General features: G+C 54.2%; 7 protein-coding genes; 6 read left to right on the forward strand and 1 right to left on the reverse strand.

Annotated features, from left to right (window-relative positions):
- Positions 1 to 307: 307 nt before the first annotated feature.
- Positions 308 to 3489, forward strand: CHC_T00006666001 (hypothetical protein). XM_005709819.1 is given in 2 exon segments: positions 308 to 3019; positions 3020 to 3489. The coding sequence occupies 1 exon segment, from the start codon at positions 308 to 310 to the stop codon at positions 3017 to 3019; it is 2712 nt and encodes a 903-aa protein (XP_005709876.1). The 3' UTR covers positions 3020 to 3489.
- A 1467-nt stretch (positions 3490 to 4956) lies between these two features.
- Positions 4957 to 6273, forward strand: CHC_T00008593001 (CDP-diacylglycerol---inositol 3-phosphatidyltransferase). XM_005709820.1 is given in 2 exon segments: positions 4957 to 5574; positions 5575 to 6273. The coding sequence occupies 1 exon segment, from the start codon at positions 4957 to 4959 to the stop codon at positions 5572 to 5574; it is 618 nt and encodes a 205-aa protein (XP_005709877.1). The 3' UTR covers positions 5575 to 6273.
- A 75-nt stretch (positions 6274 to 6348) lies between these two features.
- CHC_T00006667001 (hypothetical protein) lies at positions 6349 to 6453 on the forward strand. The gene has a single exon (XM_005709821.1). The coding sequence runs from the start codon at positions 6349 to 6351 to the stop codon at positions 6451 to 6453; it is 105 nt and encodes a 34-aa protein (XP_005709878.1).
- A 4-nt stretch (positions 6454 to 6457) lies between these two features.
- Positions 6458 to 12397, reverse strand: CHC_T00006668001 (hypothetical protein). The gene has a single exon (XM_005709822.1). It carries the CDS (start codon positions 12395 to 12397, stop codon positions 6458 to 6460), a length of 5940 nt encoding a protein of 1979 aa, XP_005709879.1.
- A 6340-nt stretch (positions 12398 to 18737) lies between these two features.
- Positions 18738 to 18902, forward strand: CHC_T00006669001 (hypothetical protein). Its single transcript, XM_005709823.1, has one exon. The coding sequence runs from the start codon at positions 18738 to 18740 to the stop codon at positions 18900 to 18902; it is 165 nt and encodes a 54-aa protein (XP_005709880.1).
- A 23-nt stretch (positions 18903 to 18925) lies between these two features.
- Positions 18926 to 19237, forward strand: CHC_T00006670001 (hypothetical protein). The gene has a single exon (XM_005709824.1). The coding sequence runs from the start codon at positions 18926 to 18928 to the stop codon at positions 19235 to 19237; it is 312 nt and encodes a 103-aa protein (XP_005709881.1).
- Positions 19238 to 20316: 1079 nt separating this feature from the next.
- CHC_T00006671001 (hypothetical protein) lies at positions 20317 to 20607 on the forward strand. Its single transcript, XM_005709825.1, has one exon. It carries the CDS (start codon positions 20317 to 20319, stop codon positions 20605 to 20607), a length of 291 nt encoding a protein of 96 aa, XP_005709882.1.
- Positions 20608 to 21118: the final 511 nt, after the last annotated feature.

Raw genomic sequence — 21118 nt, forward strand, 5'->3', positions numbered from 1 at the left:
AACCACCCGACCTTGTCTGTTTCTTCCTGCACGCTATCTCTTTTCCTACACCCGCTTCATTCACTCCCTCACCTCCTGCCCACCCCGACTGCTTGCTTCACACAGACACTGACTTGCTCCACCATCACCAACTTTCATTCACTTGCCCACATCCCCAATCCACTTCCTGCCTTCCCTCACTTCTGCTCTCCTCCCCGCTCTCATTACTCCCCCTCCCACACCCTTCCCTGTCATTTTCAACTGCGCAAACTTTGCCCCATTCTCTTCCATCTGCATGGAACCTGGGTCCAAATCGAGGGAACAACCAATGTCAAAGCCCCCACCAACTCATCCTCCGCAACCTCACTCCCACCAACCCTCTCACTTCCCTCTTCATCAACCATCCTATGCCTATCCCACCTCCGCACCTTACCCATCCTTCCCACCGCCGTCCTCCTCCTCGGCCTCCTACCACACCTCCCACACTTTGCTTGCACAATCCCACCCCCTTCCCTCCTCTGTACAGAAACTTTCCCCCACCATTCCGACCTCTACGCGCCAAACATCTGCGCCTCACCTCCAGTCCCAACCGCAACCGGTAGCGCTTCCGCCCAACCCGACAAGACAAGTGCCTGCCGCGCGTCACAGAAACCTCACGCAGCAGCAATCTTTCTCCCCTGCTTTTAATTCCTCCGCTCTGAACGCTCCGGTATCTTCATCTGCTCAGCATGTGTACGCATCGCCTCCGACGTCCCTTCTCTCTCGCAATGTAACCCCCGGTCACCCGCAACCCGCATTATCCAAGTCGATATCCTCCCACGATCCTTCCTCTGCTGGTCTGCAACACTCGCCTGTCTTGAATCGACAAGCCGCTGCGCAGCAACCGCCGCAGCAAAATGTTTTTCGAAACGATAATTTTTTTTCAACTCTGCCTCAGCGACAGAAAAATTTAGCGTCGCGTCAGCCGCAGCAACCATCACCGCAGCAACAACAACATCTCCAGACTCAGCCGCCCCAACATCCGTCGCACAATGCAGACATCAAAGTATCGAATCGGAATTTGCCTTTCCCGGTTGACAGACTCTCGCCGCACGCTGAGCCCTTTCAGAATAGCAAATCGCTTCCGTTTCCCATATCTCACCATCCGCTCCCAACGTCTCCTGCGGGGCTCTCTCCGTCAAACACGCGTCCACCAAATCCTGGACCATCATCTACCGCACTTCCGGTACTCTCGCAACGGTCGACCTTACCTCCGACTCTCGCTGCGGCTTCGAATGTCACTCAGAGCCACCCCAGTACTCGAGGTTTGCTTTATGATATTTCCAAATTGCATGCCGCCCAGTGCACCATCATCGGAGGCAAAGTTTACAACGACAAAGGACATAGCATATGCGGCGTTTTGAATCAGCACGATAAACCATGCAAGCGAATTGGAAAATGCCCCTTCCACGGTGTCTCTCAACCTGTTTCCGCCCAGAATTCCTGTCACGGTTATGTCGACGAGTTGGGCACAGCACCAGCACCCGCCAACGACGATAACGGCCTGCCTGGTAGTGGAAATGCTTCCGGTGACCCAAACGGTACAGGGGTGAGCGTTACGTCCAACCCCGATACTGGGCCCAAGGGAATTCCCAAGAAGCAGCAGTATAAACATGGCTGGTCGAAAGAGGAGCATTACCTTTTCTTGCGTGGGCTTCAGATGCACGACAGAGGCTCATGGAAGCAAATCTCCAACGTCGTCCAGTCCAGAAACGCCACCCAAGTTCAGTCACATGCCCAAAAGTACTTCCTTCGACAAAAGCAAAACAACAAGAACAAAAGGTCCATTCATGACCTTACTATGGATTCCCCCGAGATGCAGGAATTGGAGAAGCGTTACCGAAATGGAGACTTTAGGAGCGTGGTTCCTCCAGTAGGACTGTCGGAGGGCTTGTACGACCCCTCTACTGGCGATGGGGGCGCTGGGAGGGTTCGAGATGATCATGCAGCGGGTCTCGGTCAAGGGATATCCGGAGCGAATCAAGGCATCACAGCTTTTGCGCAAAGTAACACCGTTGGCCATAACATGATGGCTGACGGAAACCTGCCCCGATTTGGGCAGGCGGGCGGCGTCGCTATGCCTAGGCTCGGTCAGGGACAACCGGTAAGCGCGACGACACTTGGGTCGTCGGTTAGTTCTGGAGTCCACATACCCCAACTTCAAGGTGGGCACCAAGCTAGAGGGGCGTTCCAGGGCACTGCCGGTTTCATGCAAACACACGACCTGCTGGGCCACACTGGCAATGCTGCGCAAAAGAAGTTCAACAACATGAAAACAATGCGACCCAGGTCTGACATTCCACAGGGGAGGGATGCCTTTCATTCCGGGTCGCGACCTAATTTCGGACAGGAAGTGTATCAGTCGACATTGACTCCAACGCAGTCGGGGATCAATTCAATGATGACAGTTGGACATGGTTTCTCGCCGAAGACTGAACAGAAAACGCTCGACCCCGCGCTTCTCCAGCCCGGAATTGACCGCAGTGGTGAAACGCAGAACGACCACGGACCGAATCAGCAAATGTACACGCAGAACGGATTTCCAGGTCTATACGGGCAGTCTGGCGGAAACAATTTATTCCACCAGGGACAGTCTCGACCCAGTGGCGAGAACCAGCTCGCATGGCCGTATGACAGCGATGGGAAGAGCAGGAGACCGCGGGAAATGGGTGGGCGAGAGTCAATTAGCTTTCAGAACTCGTTCGGTGGGATGGCTAGTGATGGGTTTGGGCAGGTCAGCAATATCCCTGTCATGTCGAGCGACAATCATGTCGTGACGGGCTTCGAAGGCCCAGGGAATCATGGGGCATCCTTCCAGACTGCCCTCTTTGGCAGCCCCGACGCTGTGGAAGTGGGCGACAATCCAAACTCATACAGTATCAATGGTCAGCCACAGGCAGGGGTATCGATAAATGGGTTTGCGGCCCCCGCCGGATTGCAATTAAATGGCCTCTCCGTTCGTGGTCAAGGCAACGTGCCCAATACTTTCGTAAGGAACTAGAGTTTCGCGAATCGCATCACGGTCAATGTCTTGAAAACATGCAAATACGAGTCGCGCCGTGTTTCTTGTCTGAAGGAAGGTGGCGGGAAGCTTTCCCTCCGTCTAATATCGTCTGGCGAGACGGGCAATTGGCTGTCGTCGATCGAGGTGAGCTCCAATGGTCGCCGATGCCCCTGGCTTTGTAGTAAAATGGCGAGCACATGTCGGTGCTCATTGTAACAATGTTACAGATGGAGTGGCCATATGGGGTTACGAGAGCAATAGACTGACGCAAATGTCTAGGTGCTCTTGTGCAAAGAAGGGAAGCTTGCGTGCAACATTATCCCGTACTCTAATTCGACTACACAGGCTGCGTTGTCCATAACAGAAGGGAGATGTTCCGTGTCATTGCCGATGCACGGAAGACCGTTCTCTCGCAGCCTGTTTCCTATCGAAATTTTTTCAAATTGACTTTCAACGTCGCACAGGTGTAGCTGACTCTTTAACTTTGCTAATCTCTTAAGTGCAAAAAGATTTATGTAAAGGTGTTCGGACAGTATCCTTTCAGTCTACTTGTTTTGTGTGGGCGTTCCGCGCATCCTTTACGTGCGTGATATGTTTAAACAAGTCGAAATAAGCAGAGGTTGTCACCGGCTTCTGACGAGGGTTTGACCATACTTTGAATTTAGTGGGATGTATGGTTTCCCTTCAAGGTTTCGGCATCCGTAAAGGGCGTCACATAAGCCATTCTAGTTTGCACGCATACCCTTTGAGCACACAAACAAAACACGGCGTGTAAGGCGAATCCTTTGCAATGTTGATTTAAGCACCAGAGGCGAGCTGACTGGCTTCGGCCTCCCAAAAGCTTTCGCTCTCAGGCGACAACACGCTCTTACTTTCAAACTGCTGCCTACCCGTCATTTTCAAATTAACCTCCAATGCGGCCTCCTTCGATCGCTTGGCCACCATCTTCGCGATGAAGTCGGCCTGCCACGCGGTGAAACTCTCGACAGTAACTGGGGTTCCCAGAGCTTTACCCTGAATAACTTCGACCTTTTCTTCTTGGGACGAGTCGAAGGTCTCAAATTTCTTTGCCATCTCCCTCTCATAGTCCTCGTCAACTACGGGCTGTCCGACAACGTTGTCCCGGAGCCAGTCCTTAGCATCTTCGCAGAGTGTGAAGGCGCAGGGCATGGCCATCTCAGCATTGTCCTTGGCTTTTTGCACGAGGAAGTCCTGGAGTATCTTACGGCTGGATGTGGTCAAACCCTCCAGCGCATGAGCGACGACGATGATGGGCTCCTCCGGGTAGTTTGTGGTGTGGGTGAAGCCGAGCTTGAGTTTAACAGTGTGAGATATATCGTCTTCAACGTCGATTTCGAAGCGGGCGCCGAGAGAATCGGAAGGGCCCTGCAGTGATTGATATTCGGCGGCAAAGATGGCTTCTAAGGCCTCCAGCTCGGTAGCTTGCTCCTCTTTTGGATCCATTGCGAAGTCGCCGGCAAGGAGGGACGAATCACTTCATTCGGAGCAATACAGTGCAATTGCGAGAGGCTTGTGCTCGGCGCGAAGGTGCTGAGGAAACCCTGCTGGGGTAAACTGATACCTCCCGTTGTTAAAAGGAAATGGGATCTGGGGAGAAGAAGGCAACGCTTCGGGGTGGGGAGTTGACGTCGAAATGTTTTAAAAAGGTCTCCAAAACATTTTCAAGAATTCCTGGTCCGAAGCGATTCATGGCGCCTGAGTTTATGCGGACTTGTACTGTACCCTTGTCATCGGCATACTTTGGGTAGTACGTATGAAACATCACATTTTCATGGCCTTGTTTAACATCAACGCATGTAATGCGTGTATCCCGACACATGGACTTCTGTTGCGACATAAATAATGCTTATGCCTCGTTTCCTCTTCCCCTTCCTTCCATCCTTAACTTCCGAAAACCCTCCTCCCAGCAAAAGATGCCTTCCCTACGTCACTGGCCCGTCTGCTTCTACGTCCCCAATGTGATTGGTTACTTGCGGATCGTCCTCTCCGTCGTCGCCCTCACTCACTGGCGCTCCCCGTGGAAGTTTTTCGCGTACTACTTCACCGGCTTCGTCTTAGACGCCGCCGACGGGCTTGCTGCGCGTACCCTTGACCAGACCTCGGCCTTCGGTGCCCAGCTTGATATGCTCACGGACCGCTGCGCGACCGCCGCCTTGTTGACTATTCTCGGTGCACTCTACCCGCCCTGGGCGTTTTTGTGTTACGCCCTCATCTTTTTGGACGGTTACTCGCATTGGCTCCAGATGGTTGCCAGCGCTTGTGCCGACGCTGCGTCGCACAAGTCGGCTACGAATAGTGAACTGCTGAAGTTCTATTATTGGAGACCAGCGTTGACGGTGGTGTGTTCACTTAATGAGATGTGCTTTTTGGCGCTGTACATGAAAAAGGTCTCGTCGGCACCAGACTTTTTGCCTGGCCTCAGCTTGTTCGATGCCATTTTGTATCTCGCCGCCCCAGTTTGTGCACTCAAACAGGTTATTTCATTGTTCCAAGTTGCATCCGCACATGAAACTATTGCCGATTCGCTGTGACGAAACAAGAGACCTGCGTTGGCGCTTGTATGCTTGTTCCCAATATGCGTAGCACAGCTTGTACGGAAACATCCGTCTTACCTTTTCCCTGACATGCAATGAATTGCCGAGTTCAAATGCGAAGGGTTGTGTTGCGAAAATCAATTTATATGCTATATATTTTGCCGCATTTTTGGCTTGGATTTAGCTTGGGTGTCTTTCTGCGACAAGAGCAAACCAGCATGACACTTTTGGTCCATCGTCTACGGTAGAGTACATGCGCTTCGGCTTATAGTCAAGTGCAATGCCCGATTTGTCACTCAAGCTTCCAGCTACTCTTTGTTTTTTCTTGCAGGCCATGTGCGGTCAGCAAGTCATTTTGGAACTGCGAGACAAGTATCAAGTGTGTGGCCTGCTCGACTCGGTAGATCCGAGGATGAAGTAAGTCTACTCGTGAATCGCGTCATAACTTGCCCCTCTCTCATCGTGGCCTAACCAATCTTTTAACGCACCGCCAAGCTACCTCACCCTCACCGAAGCGACCTACTGTGGTATGCTGGATCGCGACGACCCGGACGCTGATTCGCAGCCACAAGTAAAGCTGCCTACATTGTATATTTCAGGGAGACACATTATGTTTGTTCATCTTCCAGAACAAGTTAATGTGTCGAAAACGATCGACACTCAGGTAAATTATGACGGAGCTATCTGTTTGTTTGATGTTAGTGTGTTTGAAATTAGTTAAGTTTTGGACTTCTAACTTAGAGTACGCTTATGTGTTCGTATTGTTCCTAGATGAACAAGATCCGAGCAGTGAGGTACAGCGACACGGGGGGCAAGCGGCGCCGGCTGCAACCTCCGGCAAAAAGGCCCAGAGTTGCGCCAAACATGCGTGAGTGAGAGATTATTCTCCTTCAACTTGCCTGAAAGTAGGTGCTATCGATCTGCTTGTCTTGGTCGAGGAAGCCAATATTAGATTGTCTACTACTCGAAGGCGAACTTGATCAACCACTTCAATAAACTTCTGGTCTTGGCTTGGGTTAATAATATCTGATGGGAGAGCAGGCAAGAGGTGCGCTTGCTCAAGTAAATCCGTAAACATCACGCGTTGGTTTTCCAAAACGCGAAAGCTTGCGATAGTCAACCAAACAGATGGACAACTACTCATCGAGTTGGCGAGGCATAGACACAAATCACTACTGGGAAAGCGTTTCGAGAACTCTGTGCTTTCTCGTTGCAATAGACTTTGCGCAATAAACGCATGTATGAGAAAAATTTCTTCCGAGAATCGCAGGTCAAAAACTTCCCGGTTCGTTAGGTGCCACTCGCAGCCAGTTAGCGATATTGCTGTTCGCAGCATGATAGGATAGACGTTAGGAGATACATGCATATTCCGTTGACGTGCAATAGCGAATACCACAGTATTCAAGTCGAGATTAAGGCCTTCTACAGTGTCAAAATTGTTGAACTCCAGACATAGCGGTGAGAAGTCAACGGTTAGGTATTGTCGATAGTAAGGACTTCGCTTGGCGATGGCTTCGGTGCACTGGAGCACGCGCGCAAGCAAGTATCTTGATTGTCGGTAGTCTTGTCGGTGTAGGACTCTCCTCACCAGTGCGGCAAGGGCACTTGCACATATGTTAGTAATGCGCCCACGATCATCAGAATTTGTGAATGATGTACAGATATGACGCAGCAAGTTCACACGAGTGCGTAAGATGCGGTCGGGCTCGTCGACCTGCCCGGCGTCTTGAAGAAGCCAGGGTATTATGCCGTGCGAAAGCGCCACTTCTTGCCCCAGCTGGAGGCCAGTCCGACCAAAGAGGGTAGCCAGGGTTTCCAAGGCCTGATCCCGCACGATCTGATCATCCGTCGCGGCACTTCCACCCAACCGTAACAATGCGTCGAAGACTTTTCGCTTCTTCAGCACAGCTACATCTCTCGCAGAAACCGTTCCTCTCTTAACTATATCCATCGCGAGAAGACGCACAGCGCTCAGTTGAGGCCCGGATGAGTCCCAATTGAAAAGTTTCGACAAACCTAAACAATCAGAGACGTCCATGCAAGGAGAGCGTAGAAAAAAGAAGGTCACAGCTTTGTTTGCTTCGTGGGCTGGAGCAAGGGCAATCTTCAGTGCTTTCTGATACCACACTGCGAACAAAGGAAGGATCCGCGGCATTGGCATTTGAAATGAATTTTGCAACAGTTCCAAGAGAAACGCGAGCTGCCTTCTGTCCTTGTAAAGCCCCGCTGCTGAACCTTGTTCTACGCCGGCAACAGGACCTACGACGGATGAGAACTGATGCAAGCATGCAAATGACAACGCACGAGTGTCCTGATCATGGGTGGCTATTCCAGTCAGAGCTACCGCGAGAACCCCTTCTCTTGCAATGCGACCAATATCAAGAACAGCAATTCCAGGAGATTTCTTCGCCTCTGTGCAGGCGCAAAAGAAAGTCCGAAGAACGAAGACCGGATCGTAACTGGCATATCTTGCTTGTTCGTCAAGAGATGAGGAGTTCACTGGCGACCACGTGGACATCGCCTGATCAGTGCACGGATCCAACATAAGGTTACATGTTTGTTGAAGTTTCTTCTTATCAAGCCGCGAAAGCACTCCGGGGAACGATGGAGCAAAAAACTCTGTTCTTCTCTCCAGTAGGCCTAGTTTCGATCGACCGCCATTATTTCTGATGGTATCGGAGATCTTGTCCATACAGTTGCGGATTGCCACGTCCGTTGAATTCGATGTGGCGCCATAAAATGATGCCAGCACACCCTCTGTTATGCTAAGGGCTGTTGCGACTTCCTCCTCAAGACTATATCTTGGCATGCGTAACAACGCAGACTGGATCAAGAGTGCTACAGCGGACCCGGTCTCCTTATCAACGCAGACGTCCGAATTCTTCCTTTTTGACCTCTTGCGAAAGGAAGCTATTAAACAGTCTCCATTGTGAGCCCCAAGCGACAGAAGAGATCGCTTGGCTGCCTTGTCCAAGACAAGATCAAGACCTAGAGCTTCGCTGACACATAGCAATGGCAAGCTGAACAAGCTGCAGTGGCTACCATTGTTCTCGTCTGATACCATGGCCGGCCCTTTCGTAAACTTGTCATCAACGCAACAGCCGGCAAGTTGATGTACATACTTCATCAAGTTGGAGCATGCCAAAGTAAGGGACTTTTCCAGGTGCGCAACGTCCTTCCATACAGAATATACTGCGATTTTCCTCTTCCGAAGGCAGCCTATTACATCGTGGAAGCTGTTGAGGATGGAAGAACTAAATATATCGTCCGCATGCAGGTCCATTTCGGCAATCCCTTCGGTGAGAGCGGCAGCATACTCAACCATTTGCAGGTTGGGAACGGATAGAATCAGTCCTCCTTGCGTTTGTGGATGAAAAGCGCTTGCCAACAACATCCAAACGTTTTCCAAAACAACAACATTCCCTTTTGCTTTTGCTTTTCTGAGAATGACAATTAAACTCCCCCAACTTGAATCTGATTGTAGTAAGGTCTCTCCAAGATGGCATGCAGCTTGATTCAGCAGAGATGCTTCCCTTTCGTTTCCTGTAACAAAACGTTGTTTGCAGGTTGCCACGGCGTTTATAACAGTCTTGCAAACGCCGTCGTGGTTGTATCTCAGATCCGCTTTGAGGCTTTGAAACAGCTTCTTTCTCATCAAGATCCCTACGAGAGGATACACGGTTTGCAAGCATGCTGCAAGCTCGTTTTCTGTGACAGTCGTTATGGTGGCCAGGGCCGCTCTGGTCAAGGCAGGAAAATATCTCACGAGGTGAGATACCAGAATGGCATTCGCAAGTGACATACTGGAAAACGAAGGAATACCGACTATCGATTTAGATCGAAGACTGGCGCGTGAAAGGATGCGTGCTCCGACTTTTTCATGCTTCACCAGGCGCAAGATAAGTGAGAACGCAAACGTACTGCGTTCCTCGCTTCCAGATTGAGTTTCCCACTCGTTCAATATCCTGAGTGCCCCCGCTATGAAGAGATCGACGTCCGCGCTTGTCCAGTTATGCTTGCTATTGACTGCCACCAACATAGACTCCTGAAGAAAAGACTCAGATTCAGAAATGAGCGCGAGCTTATCCAGCGGGAATGCGAGAGTTTTTGAGGCTGTCCTCATCAAATGATGTAGTGGGTTGCCCTGGCCTACACGCAATCCAAAGCCCAGAGATAGCATGAAATCATCTGTTGTCAAAGTTCTTCTCAAAAGAAGAAGGTGTTTCGAAATCTCTCCTTCTGAACGACCTTCTCGAAGGCTGTGGAGAAGAGTGCCGAGGTGGATTCCAGCCTTGGCGTTCAGAAGTGAATCTTTGGATAAAGTACCGAATGGGTCGCAGGCATGGTCGCCCTCTGTTCCTTCTCTGAAACCTTGCCATGCCTTCCATACAAATCCATCATCAGCAGCAGCAGTCCGTCTCGTCAAACTCTGAGAATGTTTGTGATTCTGCAAGTGAAGCAATGATATTGCCTGGATCAACTTCAGGTACGGGGTCGTCATGTAATTTGATGGTCCGGTGAAGAGGCGCTGAGCAACCTGGCATTGCTTCAGAGCTACTGCTTCCACATCCAACCCATCACATTCTAATCCAAGTCCCAATTTTCGAATAGCGTCATCGAGAAAGCCACCATCGAGAAAGGACCCCATTAGCCGCTGGCAGGCAATATTTGTGGTGAGGACGCTTTCTAGAAAACTTCGGAAATGTAATTCCTGTGGGGTAGTCCTGTTTTCCGAAGCCGTCAATTTCCTTAATTGATATATACAACGTACGGTAAATAGCGATGTTGAGCTTGTATTTGGCCTGCACGTTGAATCGTCGATGTTGTGGAGGTCATCGTAGAGTCGAAACGGCATGCTCCATGCCATGAAGGCAATTTTCTCCAGGGCAGTTGCAGACTCAAATAAATAGGTGTTTTGTTTGGAAAGAAGAGATAAAAAAATGTCCACTTCGTTTTCGGTCCCGGTGGGAAAAAGACCAGTGTGCATCAGTATATCATGGCTCAAGCGCCACAAGCGTGTCGAAGCAGCCTTGTCGCTAGTTTGCGTTGCTCGTATAATTAACTTTGCAAAGTACCCTTTCTTCAAGATGGACGACAGCGCATCACACGGAGATACAGAGAACGCGGCGCGAATGGAATGCTCCGACATTTCTAAGTCGTTTCCAGCCATTTGAAGCGATAGTTTTACGGGGTCTGCCTTCGTCCCTCCGTCGTCATCGCACAGCAGTTCCTGGTACACAGAGAGCAGTTTTTGAGAACCGCCGTCGGTATCTTGGTGGTTTTTCAAGTGGTATTGAACACGGTCCAAAGAGGGCAGGAATGTTTCGGGTCGAGCCAGAGCGTCTCTATCCGCTTGTATCACTTTACAAAACGCATTCATAATGGTGATTCCAGTGTTTCTGATTAAAGGGTCCTCGTGTGCAAGGCACTTTGTGAAAAACCCATTCTCGGCAAACTTTGTTATCGCACATGGCATCCTAAGCACGCATTCTGATATGACGGCGGCCGTTGCAAACCACGAAGACGACAATTGGGGCAGTTCACGAACATACTTTCCCCTTTCCAACAGCCCTTTCGCAACCTGGGGTTGGCTATCGATAACATTGAGCACAAACTTAACGGTTGCAATGCCATTGGCGATGACTCTGTTCGTAAGAGCGCTAATGACGTCTCGCATATATGAGACTGCAGAGTCCATGGCAACGGATTGAAAGAGCTCAAGCGCGAGCTTTCGGAGTCGTTGATGCTCCGGTACCACTTGATGAGGCACGTGTTCAAGGGGCGGGATGTCAGCAGCGGCAATTTGAGCAAGAAGGTCCAAGACCGGAAATGCAAACGCAGCCCTCTTGGTTGAAACGTGGGACAAAGCGAGGAGATGGCGTTGCAGGGCAGTGAGAAAATCGATAGCGGCATTCAGCTCCTCTCTTTGGACGTGCGAAGGCAAGACTGATGCCTTCTTTACTCTCTTTTTTGTAGGAATGTGTTTCTTTTTCTTTCCCTTGTCTCTGACTGGGTCCGTTTTACTCGGTTTTTGCGGATAGGCCTCCTCGACCACACGGACGGTGACGACGTTGAGACAGTTAACAAGCACGGGTCTGTTTTTGTGGGCAAGGCTAAATGCGACATCAAAGTCGCCAGACGCAAGCAGGTGGTACACGAGTGCCAAAAACGGGACCCTGCAAAAATTATTGGCAGACGAACAGAGCTTCTCGTGCAGAACGTCGTCGACGAACTTGAAGCGATTGAGGACCTCCTTCGCTAGTACGGGATGCGTCTGTGCGACGAGGGCCAACAAGACGAGGGCCTTCTTCGCGCACGCGGGCTGATCATGCGCCAAGACGTCCCTGAGGAGCACGGCCCTGGTCTTAACGACCTCCTTAACCACAGCGCGCGCGGCCTCCCGCGTCTGGGCCGGGTTGGGGAGATGGTGCGCGTAGCGCACGATAGCGATGAGGCAGTCGAGCGCTAGCGCAACGAGCGTCGCGTTGACAGTGATGGCGCGCAGGGCGGTGAAGAGCTCGTTCGCCGCGGGGCTGTACTGGACGTAGGCGGCGACGACGTCCGGGGTCGACGGGGAGGTGGCGTCGCGGTGGAAGTTGTGCAGCGCGGCCGTGGCGGCAGAGACGGCTGACGCGTCGCGCAGGGCTAGACCGCTCGTCGTCTTGCCGATGCCCACGCCCGCCGAAACGACTCTGCAGAAATGCGCGGCATCGAAGGAAGCGCGCACGTCGTCGACGAAGGCCGCCATGGCGCGGGTGAGACTCACGGGAGGAAAGGGGGGAAGGACGGGGGTGGCGAGGGAGAGGGGGGCGGCACCCATCTTCGGGGGACGCGGTCGTCGACGTCGACGCGGACACACGGGCGGTGGCCTGGGCGATCAAGAGGAGGACAGTGCACCAGTGGTGGGCGGCCACGTGAACATGCTGTACACGTGTTGTTGAAAGTGTCATAGATCCAAAAAGAGAGAAATATGATAAATAGTACTGTACAATTGTACACGTGTAAAGTCAGGACAACAAATGCATCGCTGGCGAAAAGGGATTGATTCGGTAACAGCCAACCAGCACCTGCCCAAGTGCTCCTAAGTCCTCCCTACTGTATGGCGTAACGCCGTGCGCCCCTGTTACGTGCAAAGTCCTTTATACTTATATAGCTCTCAGTTATTCCTATTCGTTACAATTCTACCTACTAAACCTTTCACCCTTCCCATGCAGCTCATTCCGGACTCGAAAACAGCGTCCGTACTTCGGCGATGTGCCGGCCCTCGAAAACGGGCCTGATGTCCAACATCGCCTCTAATCTGAGCCACAGCCTCTCCCATAAAAAAAAAACCCTCTACTTCTAAACATTTCCAGCCGCTCCCTCCTGGTCAGGCTCCCATGCTGTCGCCGTCTGAGCGTCGGCAGGAGACTCTGAAGCAGTCGAGGAGTCGGAGGCGCGTGCGGCAGCGCGCCGTCTGAGGAACACGGCGAGGAGCACGGCGGCCACAACGGCCAGGGCCCCGATGGACCCTCCCACGACCGCGGCGATGTTCACGCCGTCGGACTTGGCCTGGTCGCCGGCCACTACGGACCCGCTATTCTCGGAGAACTCGGGCGCGGGCGTCAGCTCCGGTGAGGCGTCGGGCAGCTCCTCGCCGTCGGAAGCCTCCGGGTCGTCGGAGTGTTCGGTGGAGGTGGTAGGACCGTTCGGCGGGGCCGGCCCTGTGGGTTGCGGGTTTGTTCCGGATGAGGTTGCAGACGAAGGCGGGGCCGGGCTCGCGGACGGCTTGGGTGCGGGTGCGGACGGGGCGCCGGCAGGTGGCGGGGTAGAATGCGAGTTGGACTCCTGCAGCTCGCCGCCGATGTCGCTGACGAAGACTGGCCTCCTCGAACTCTTCGTCTGGAAGACAGCACCAACGCTCTTCATCCACGGCACGAACGAGGAGAGACGAGTGTAGCCGCCGGGTAGATTGGGCCTCGCGCAGCCGACGCCAAACGAGACAATACCGACTTGCACGAGCCTTTCGTCGTCATCATACACAACAAGCGGACCGCCAGAGTCAGCCTTGCACGAATCGCACAAGCCCTCCTCATACCCGGCGCAGATGTGCTGGTTAGCGGAGAGTTTGTCGGCGATGCGCGGGCTGGCGACCTTGTAGTTAGCCTGGCACACGTCCGACTGGACGACGGGGATGTCGACCTGGTAGAGGCGATTGTCCGTGTTGGGGTTAGAAAGCTCGTCGGTGTGCCCCCATCCCACGGATCTGACAAACTCTTGAACCTCCGGGACGGCGGGGTTATCGTTAACGTAGACGAAGTTGACGGGGCCGGGGACGTCGTCGGCGAGCTCGACGAGCATGATGTCGTTGAGATGTTCTGTATGTTTGGGGTGGCGATGGAGGGCCTTGATGCGGACCTGGCGGCCGGCGTCCGAGGTTCGACCGGCGACGAAAACGTCGGCGTCCGGGGTGACGGCGCAGTGGGCGGCGGTGAGGGCCCAGCGGGCGGACAGCAGCGAGGCGGCGCAGCCCTCCCAGTGGAAGGACAGGAGGTGCGAGCGCAGGAAGGGGTCGGCGGGGACGCCGCCGACGACGCGGGCGGCCGGGGCGGGCGGCGTGGGCAGGACGACGGGGCAGGTGAAGGTGGCGGCGGCGCGGCGCAGGAAGCGCGGGGCCGGGGTGGCGGCGGCGAGCGGCAGGAGAGCTAGCGTGAGGAGAGCTAGCGTGAGGAGAAGGGCGAGGGCGGGCATGGTGGAGAGCGTACGGGATCGCATGGAGGTTGTTGTGCGGGTGGGCGTGTGCGGGGGAGGAGGGGGAGGAGGGGGAGGAGGGAGGGAGGTGAGCGGGTGTCTTGGAGGGATAAATAGGGGTGGGAAGCGGAGATTAGGGTGGTGAGCGGGTGTTTTGGAGGGATAAGTAGGGGTGGGAAGCAGGCGAGGGGTTTTGCGGCACGTACGGTACGGAGGGGGAAACGTTACACGGTATACCCTTAGGGTACTGTACCCTTCGAAGGGTATGCGATGTGCGATGTGTGGTGTTAGGGAATCGGCATGTCGGGGGCGATTATGGAGGAGGCGGCGGGGCGGGTATGATAAAAAACTTTATTTACAACCAGGGAGAACCCGGCGGGGCGCGGCGGGGCGCGGCGGGGCGCGGCGGGGCGCGGCGGGGCGCGGCGGGCGCGGCGAGCTTGTGCTTGTGACGCCCCGTATGACGCGTTCTGCGGCAGAAGGGGTGATACGGGGCGTGACGCGCGCAAGAAGGGGCGTTACTACGTGACCGTGGCGGTGCGGCCGATGGATGATGCGCTGGATGCGCTGCTGAAGGGCACGGACACGCGAGCCGATTACACCCGCCCCGTGTCGCCGCTGTAAGGGCATGTCTGTGCGACGGAGTGATTGGGCACGCTCAAGGCCCGCCCTTTTCCCCGCCTTTTCATTGGATGCGTGCCCCGGATTTGTGGCACGGATTGCTGCCAGGGGACTCCCCCGCTGCTCTCGCTACTGTCGCCCGCTACTGTGCCATCTGCTGCACTGCATGCTGCGTGCGTCCTCGATACAAGTTTTTGGAGATAATGGTTTCTAGGCTTACACGTGTGGGCCAGGCGGCAAATGTCTAGTTTGTAACCTTTTTCCAACACCCACTCACGTGTGCCGAAGCTAGCCTTGGTAAGGTTGGGTCCGCGAGAAACCGCATCCGCTCGTCTCTCGCTCAACATGGCACTGTTGCTGATCTCCGCCCATCATAACAAGACACTCATGATTTGAATTGCATCCCGCGCAACGGGTGGACGGCCTCTCCTCTCATCCGTTTAGGCGCGGCACGGTGCCCCGCCTAAACGAAACCTCTTCACAACGAATAAACTTTACCCTTGGTACTGCACTGTGTAACACCGCCCCCCGTCCCACAACCAACATGTAATTCTGATGTAAGCCGGCGCCCGCACATCCTTCTCGAGACGTCACACTCATTCGCACTGCATCCAAAATGCGCCATACACGTCCCATGGCCCCCGTCGAGATTCCTTCACCAAAAAACAAAAGAAAAACGTCCTTCCAGGACGTGCCGCACCGTACAGTGCCTAACCGCGCGCCCCACACCACCTCCCCGCCGAACCTTCGCCACCCCTCGTCTCCCATCTTCCACTCCATCCCGACCCTAACGAAGAGGTGATCCTACCCTAACGAAGAGGTGATCGGGATGGAATGGAAGATGGGAGACGAGGGGTGGCGAAGGTTCGGCGGGGGGGTCTTCGTTACCAAAACCCCACAAATATCTTCTCTCCTTCCACTCACGCCACCCTCCGAACACCATCACCACGCCCATCACCACGCCCATCACCACGCCCCTTCAACCCCGCCTTCCCACCGCCCTCACCGCCTCGCGAGAGGTATCGCAACTTGCATCCCCCATCACTCCATTACATACTGTACGATACCTGACCCCACCGGAGATAAACTTTACCGTACCAAACTATCTCCGCCACCCCCCATGCTTCGCGCGAGATCCCCATCTCCGACACCGGGTTCCATACACAACAACATGTTGTCAACAACTCCCTGCAAAAGCCTGCCGCGCCCCGCCCGCATCTCTCCCCGCATCATCCCGGGACCGGGCCCCCCCGGACCCGCGCCCACGCATGCCCACGCATGCCCCGCCTCTACAAGTCCAGCGTGGCAAAAACGCCCCGAAAATCGCAACCCCCACCCCACCCTACAGCACCCTTGAGTGGTACACGTTTACCGCCGCGCCTTACTGTCCCCGCGGCATCGCCATGCGCCCTCGTCACACCGACTCACTCACTCACCCGCCCACCCGTCTGCCCCCTCACGCCGACGCCCCGCCATCAACGCACACCCGCGCCGCGTCACGCTCGCCGTTAGCAAAACCGCCCTCGCCGCCCCCGCCATGCCCGCGAAACGCGAAACACCTCCGCTCGCGCCCCGCGCGCCCGGCCCGTGGACACCCATAGTTTTGGTTTTATTTTATTTAAAAGTCTACTTATTACTGCGCGCCGCCGTCATGTCCGCGCACGCCCCCCTGCCCCCCGGAGAACGGCCCGTACAGTCGTGACACGGGGGGCCGCCGCGGGTGCGCACGAAAACAAAAACGAAGCCACGACAATAAAAAGAGCCATTCCCCTCAAGAAAAGAAAAGCGCCTGTTAGGACTGGCCCATGCGTGACATGTGTCCCTCGTTCCGCATCGCCCGTCACCCACAAACCTCCTCAACCTCATGCACCTACAAGTATGGATCTGTCAAGGTCCATCTTTGCTACGAACAACGTCCTTGTTCTTTGATCACACACACTGGTGCACCTGGTGCGCTGGCTGTGTTATAAGCCGTGCGCTGCTACCTGACTGCCACGTTTGCATATCCTGAGGAGGACATACCAAGGGTACGGGTCCTAGTTTCTGAATTGAGGGCCGACCCGCGGCGCGTGAGGAGTCGCCACTTTTTGCAACACCAGTGCAAGTCTAGAACGGAACTGACGAACAACAACAACAACATGTTGACATCGTACCGTGCAAGCACATTTGTGGTATTTCACAGAAATACGCAGGTGAGGTAGGAAAAATAAAGAGAATTTTATGTTCGTCAACCCTTCGACCGGATTGATATCTCGCAATGATAGGGGCTCGTGTGATCGAGTCACTCCACCTGCGGCATGTCGAACACTATTCTGTCTGTCTCTCCTTCTTCCTCTCTCGCTATCCGAGAGAGGGCCTTGCATAGAGGCAGAGAAAGAGGCAGAGAAAAAAACAGGCAAGTGCATCTACCTTACAGTAGTGCACAGAAGTGCACACGTAGGTCGCTAATTTCTACAACATTTGTACTGTACGACGGGCAGGTCTGGCATGCACCAATCGTCTCCCAAGAACACACCCCGGGCTCCTTTAAGAGCGAAGAAGGGCAAGATGTTTTGACATGATGTCATTTGAATGTCAACATTCCATCCACGTGGTTCATCTTGTGTGCAACGTGTTCGACGAACGGTCGGCCTCTTCCTTGGAAGAGTACAAAAAAAAAAGGCAGATTTTGCGTTTAGGGGGGCGATCAGGTGCATTTTGGTGGCAACAGACGGGTGAAATTGACTTTTCTGTTGTGAACAGGGTCCGAATCATGAATTGTTTTTGCAAGGGCGGGGCGAAAGGAGGAAGGAAAAACAGCAGCATGATGGACCCGAAAACATACTGTACACGACACGTAATGTACTGCTTGAAAGGGGTTTTGAGAGATCCCTGCGAGACGTTGTTGACAACACGATTGACATCAATCGTGGACTTCCAGCAACCCCAAAGATGAGCATTGCCGGAGTCGAGGAAGAGGCATGGTCGCAGTAAATATGCGGGGTTGACTTGAACAGGCCAGACAGAACCCCGGTTATGATCGCGAGAGAGTGGACGCACGCCAACAAAAAGGGATCAATCAGAAACAGGTTTTCGCAACGTGTAGCCGCACTACAGTACTTCTGTCCCTCGAGGCATGTGGAAGAAGCATGTGTGCAGAGTCTGCACACCCGCGATTTCATTAAATCATGTTTTTGGGCGCAATTGCGCGCAAAAACTGCCAGATAATGCTGCAAAATGAAAAAATCACCACTTCGGCCTTCTTCAGGCGACCCACCGATAATCGCGATCAACCATCGAAATCGAGATCCCCCATGCCTTCCTAGGGTCCCTGTAGCCCATCTCCATCATGGCGATGTAACGTGTAAGTCGTGGCTACCATTGTCTGAAGTCGTTTCTTCATGAAGAATCATGAAGTTTCTCAGTTTCTGCATGAATAAACAAGCAAAAAGCAAAAATGAAAAAACAACCCGAAATCGCGGGTGCAGACGCGCAGCTCTTTACAAAAACCATGGGCTGTTGGGCCGTGATCAAAATACTGCAAAACTAGTGTCTAGACGACCGGCAATTTGCCTCATATGAGGTCAGGCTTGGCCTCATATGAGGCCGGGTTTTTTTTTGCAAAAAAATATACATTAAATCGAAATTTTATAAAATCAGTTTAGACACCATTTCTTTAACCAATATTCCCTCGGCAATAGCTTCCTGCAAAACATCGAGATAGCAGTTGTGAATACACAGAAATACTAAGAATCTAACATAGTTTCAACTATCGGATGACATTTTAAACAGGCGTTTTGGTTTCGAAGATATCAACAAAAAACGTTTCGATGTTCTTTAAAAAAGCTTCTTCTTTAGGTATTCTCAAAAAGCCTGGAAAGGACGTGAAGATCTCACCAAGCTCCACCCTTCCACAGCGCAGAAGTCAACTGCGGTGGCGAGAGTATCTTTTTCCATTTTGTTCAGCTAGCACAAGTCGAGAAAAATTAAGTTGAAAAGTGACCTCATATGAGGTCAAATGGCCTCATATGAGGCCATTTGTCACCTAGACACTAGAAGGCGCGGCAGCGTTGGTCGCGTGCGCCCAACGCTCACCACTGGCTGTCGTTCGCCGGCTGGCCCGGCGAGGGCGCAGGCGCGGCGAAGCCGGACTGGCCTTGCGTGGGGGCAGACGTCACGAAGCCGGGCTGGGCGAACTGCTGCGAGGCGTACTCTTGCGGCTGACCATACTCCTGCGGTTGACCATACTCGTGCGGCGCGGCATATTCGTGCGCGGCATATTCGTGCGCGGGCACTGCGGCGACGGGAGCCTGGTGCAATGCCGGGTTGATTGGCGGCGGCGGCGCGGGGACGACGAAAGTGCCCTGCGACGGGTCGGAGGGGACGTCGCTGGGTGCGGGGTTCGGGCTCACGGCCGCACGCCACGGGTCGGAGGTGACGGAATCGGGGTTGCCGCTGTCGTTATCTGGAGTGTTGATGAGTGGCTGGGTGGCAAACGCGGGGTTCAGCGAGGCCGGGTTGGGCGGGACGGGAATCTTGCGCTTCTTGCGGCGGCGGCCCTGAATGATGAGCGCGATGATAGCGGCGACGAGCAGGAGGGCGACCACGGCGCCGACGGCGATGCCGACGATGACACCCGTGGAGAGGGATGAGGACACCTCCTCGTCCCTGATGTTCTCGGTGACCATAATCTCCAGGCCCTCCTCTTGCAGATCCTCGAGAGCCTCTGTGAAGACGGAAATGCGTAAGAAGACGTGGGACGCCTTCCGCGCGCACGCGAAGTTCTGCGTGACGCCGACCACGACCGGGAGCTTGTCGGGGTCGTATTGCAGCAGCGGGGCGCCGAAATCGCGGAAGCTGAGTCGGGGGGTTAGTATGTGGAAGGGCGCGAGAAGCGAAGGTCCGGAGGGGAGGTTGTGCATAGCTTACCAAGGCCCGCAGGAGTCCTTCTTCTTGTATCCCGCGCACAGGGCCACTTTAAAGTCGGGGGGTGTTTCCAACTCGCACTTGTCGTTCTCGAGCACAGGGATGTCGGCTTGTTTCATAATTCCTCTCATGCCGTCAGCTGTGGCGTCGTCGTCCTCGCTTGTGGCTCCGAAGCCCACAACGCGTGCATAGGTGTTGACACGCGGGACGGCGAGGGCGACATTGACGCTCAGCGGTTTCCCGGCGGTGGTGTTCAAGCGCAAGAGCACGATGCTGGATTTACCGCCGCCGGCCACGGAGACCTCCCTGATGAAGGTCTGGGTGACGGCGAGGAAGTCATCCGGCATGGCGTCGGCGAGGTCGCGCACGCCGATGACGACGCGCGACATGTCGAAATCGGCACATTGCGAGGACGTCAGGACCCACGACGGGCTGATTAGCGCGCCCGTGCATACGTAGTCGTCGCCGGAGAAGATGGCGGCGATGGACTCGCGCAGGTTGTCCGAGGCCGTGTCGGCGTTGGCCAGACGCACAGGCGGCGGATCGATGCCCGGGAAGCGGTCCGGGCACTGCGTCGAGCGCTGCTGCGCGAGCGCGAAGGCGGAAGAGAGGGCGAAGAGCAGGAGGTGGATGAGCATGGCGGTGGGTGCGGGGGAGATGGCGACGCGGAATCTGGCTCCGAGTGGGGAGCATACAAGGATGAGTAGAGTACGGGTACGTTGTACGGTTTCAGTCAGTGATATTGCGACACTGTATTGTTGCCCGGGGTCGTAATACTGAGGCACGCGTGTCACCGCGCTGTGATTGGCGCATACAGCGGAGGTGTATCCCGCGCCCCAGTGCGCGGGGGCCAAGTGGCGTAGCGCTCCTCCTTGACGTGTACGGGACCATATGCCTTGCTGTATGCTCGTCGCCTGCACCCGGTTGGGGCACAGCCCCCTTGCTCTCCTCCCATTCCTCCGGGTTCTCTAAGTTTGTTTAACTTAATGTGTACCTTATCATATACCTTACATCTTTATTTACAACAGAGCTAAGACCCTCGTTCCTCCCTCCCCTTCTTCCTCCCCCCCCCTTCTTCCTCCCCTTCTTCCTCCCCTTATTCGTACTTATCTCTCTGCTTAACCGCAGTGTTGGAACACCTCCCGTCGACTTCCCCCATGAAATTGAACTCAAGAACCTCCTGAAGTTGGCTTGGCCATTTTCTTCCGACTGCTGTGAAGTTTGATAAGAAGATCTTCTCTGTAGCTCGTGCCACGTTTGATCATCTTAACGTAGTATTTCATTC

The sequence above is a fragment of the Chondrus crispus genome, genomic scaffold (assembly GCF_000350225.1).
Source record: "Chondrus crispus Stackhouse genomic scaffold, scaffold_48, whole genome shotgun sequence".
Taxonomy (NCBI): domain Eukaryota; phylum Rhodophyta; class Florideophyceae; order Gigartinales; family Gigartinaceae; genus Chondrus; species Chondrus crispus.

Excerpts from the sequence above, each read along its gene's own strand:
- CHC_T00008593001 (XM_005709820.1), top strand. The coding sequence starts at position 4,957 with ATGCCTTCCCTACGTCACTGGCCCGTCTGCTTCTACGTCCCCAATGTG.
- CHC_T00006670001 (XM_005709824.1), top strand. The coding sequence starts at position 18,926 with ATGGCCTCATATGAGGCCATTTGTCACCTAGACACTAGAAGGCGCGGC.
- CHC_T00006667001 (XM_005709821.1), top strand. The coding sequence starts at position 6,349 with ATGAACAAGATCCGAGCAGTGAGGTACAGCGACACGGGGGGCAAGCGG.
- CHC_T00006669001 (XM_005709823.1), top strand. The coding sequence starts at position 18,738 with ATGTTCTTTAAAAAAGCTTCTTCTTTAGGTATTCTCAAAAAGCCTGGA.
- CHC_T00006668001 (XM_005709822.1), bottom strand. The coding sequence starts at position 12,397 with ATGGGTGCCGCCCCCCTCTCCCTCGCCACCCCCGTCCTTCCCCCCTTT.
- CHC_T00006671001 (XM_005709825.1), top strand. The coding sequence starts at position 20,317 with ATGGACTCGCGCAGGTTGTCCGAGGCCGTGTCGGCGTTGGCCAGACGC.
- CHC_T00006666001 (XM_005709819.1), top strand. The coding sequence starts at position 308 with ATGTCAAAGCCCCCACCAACTCATCCTCCGCAACCTCACTCCCACCAA.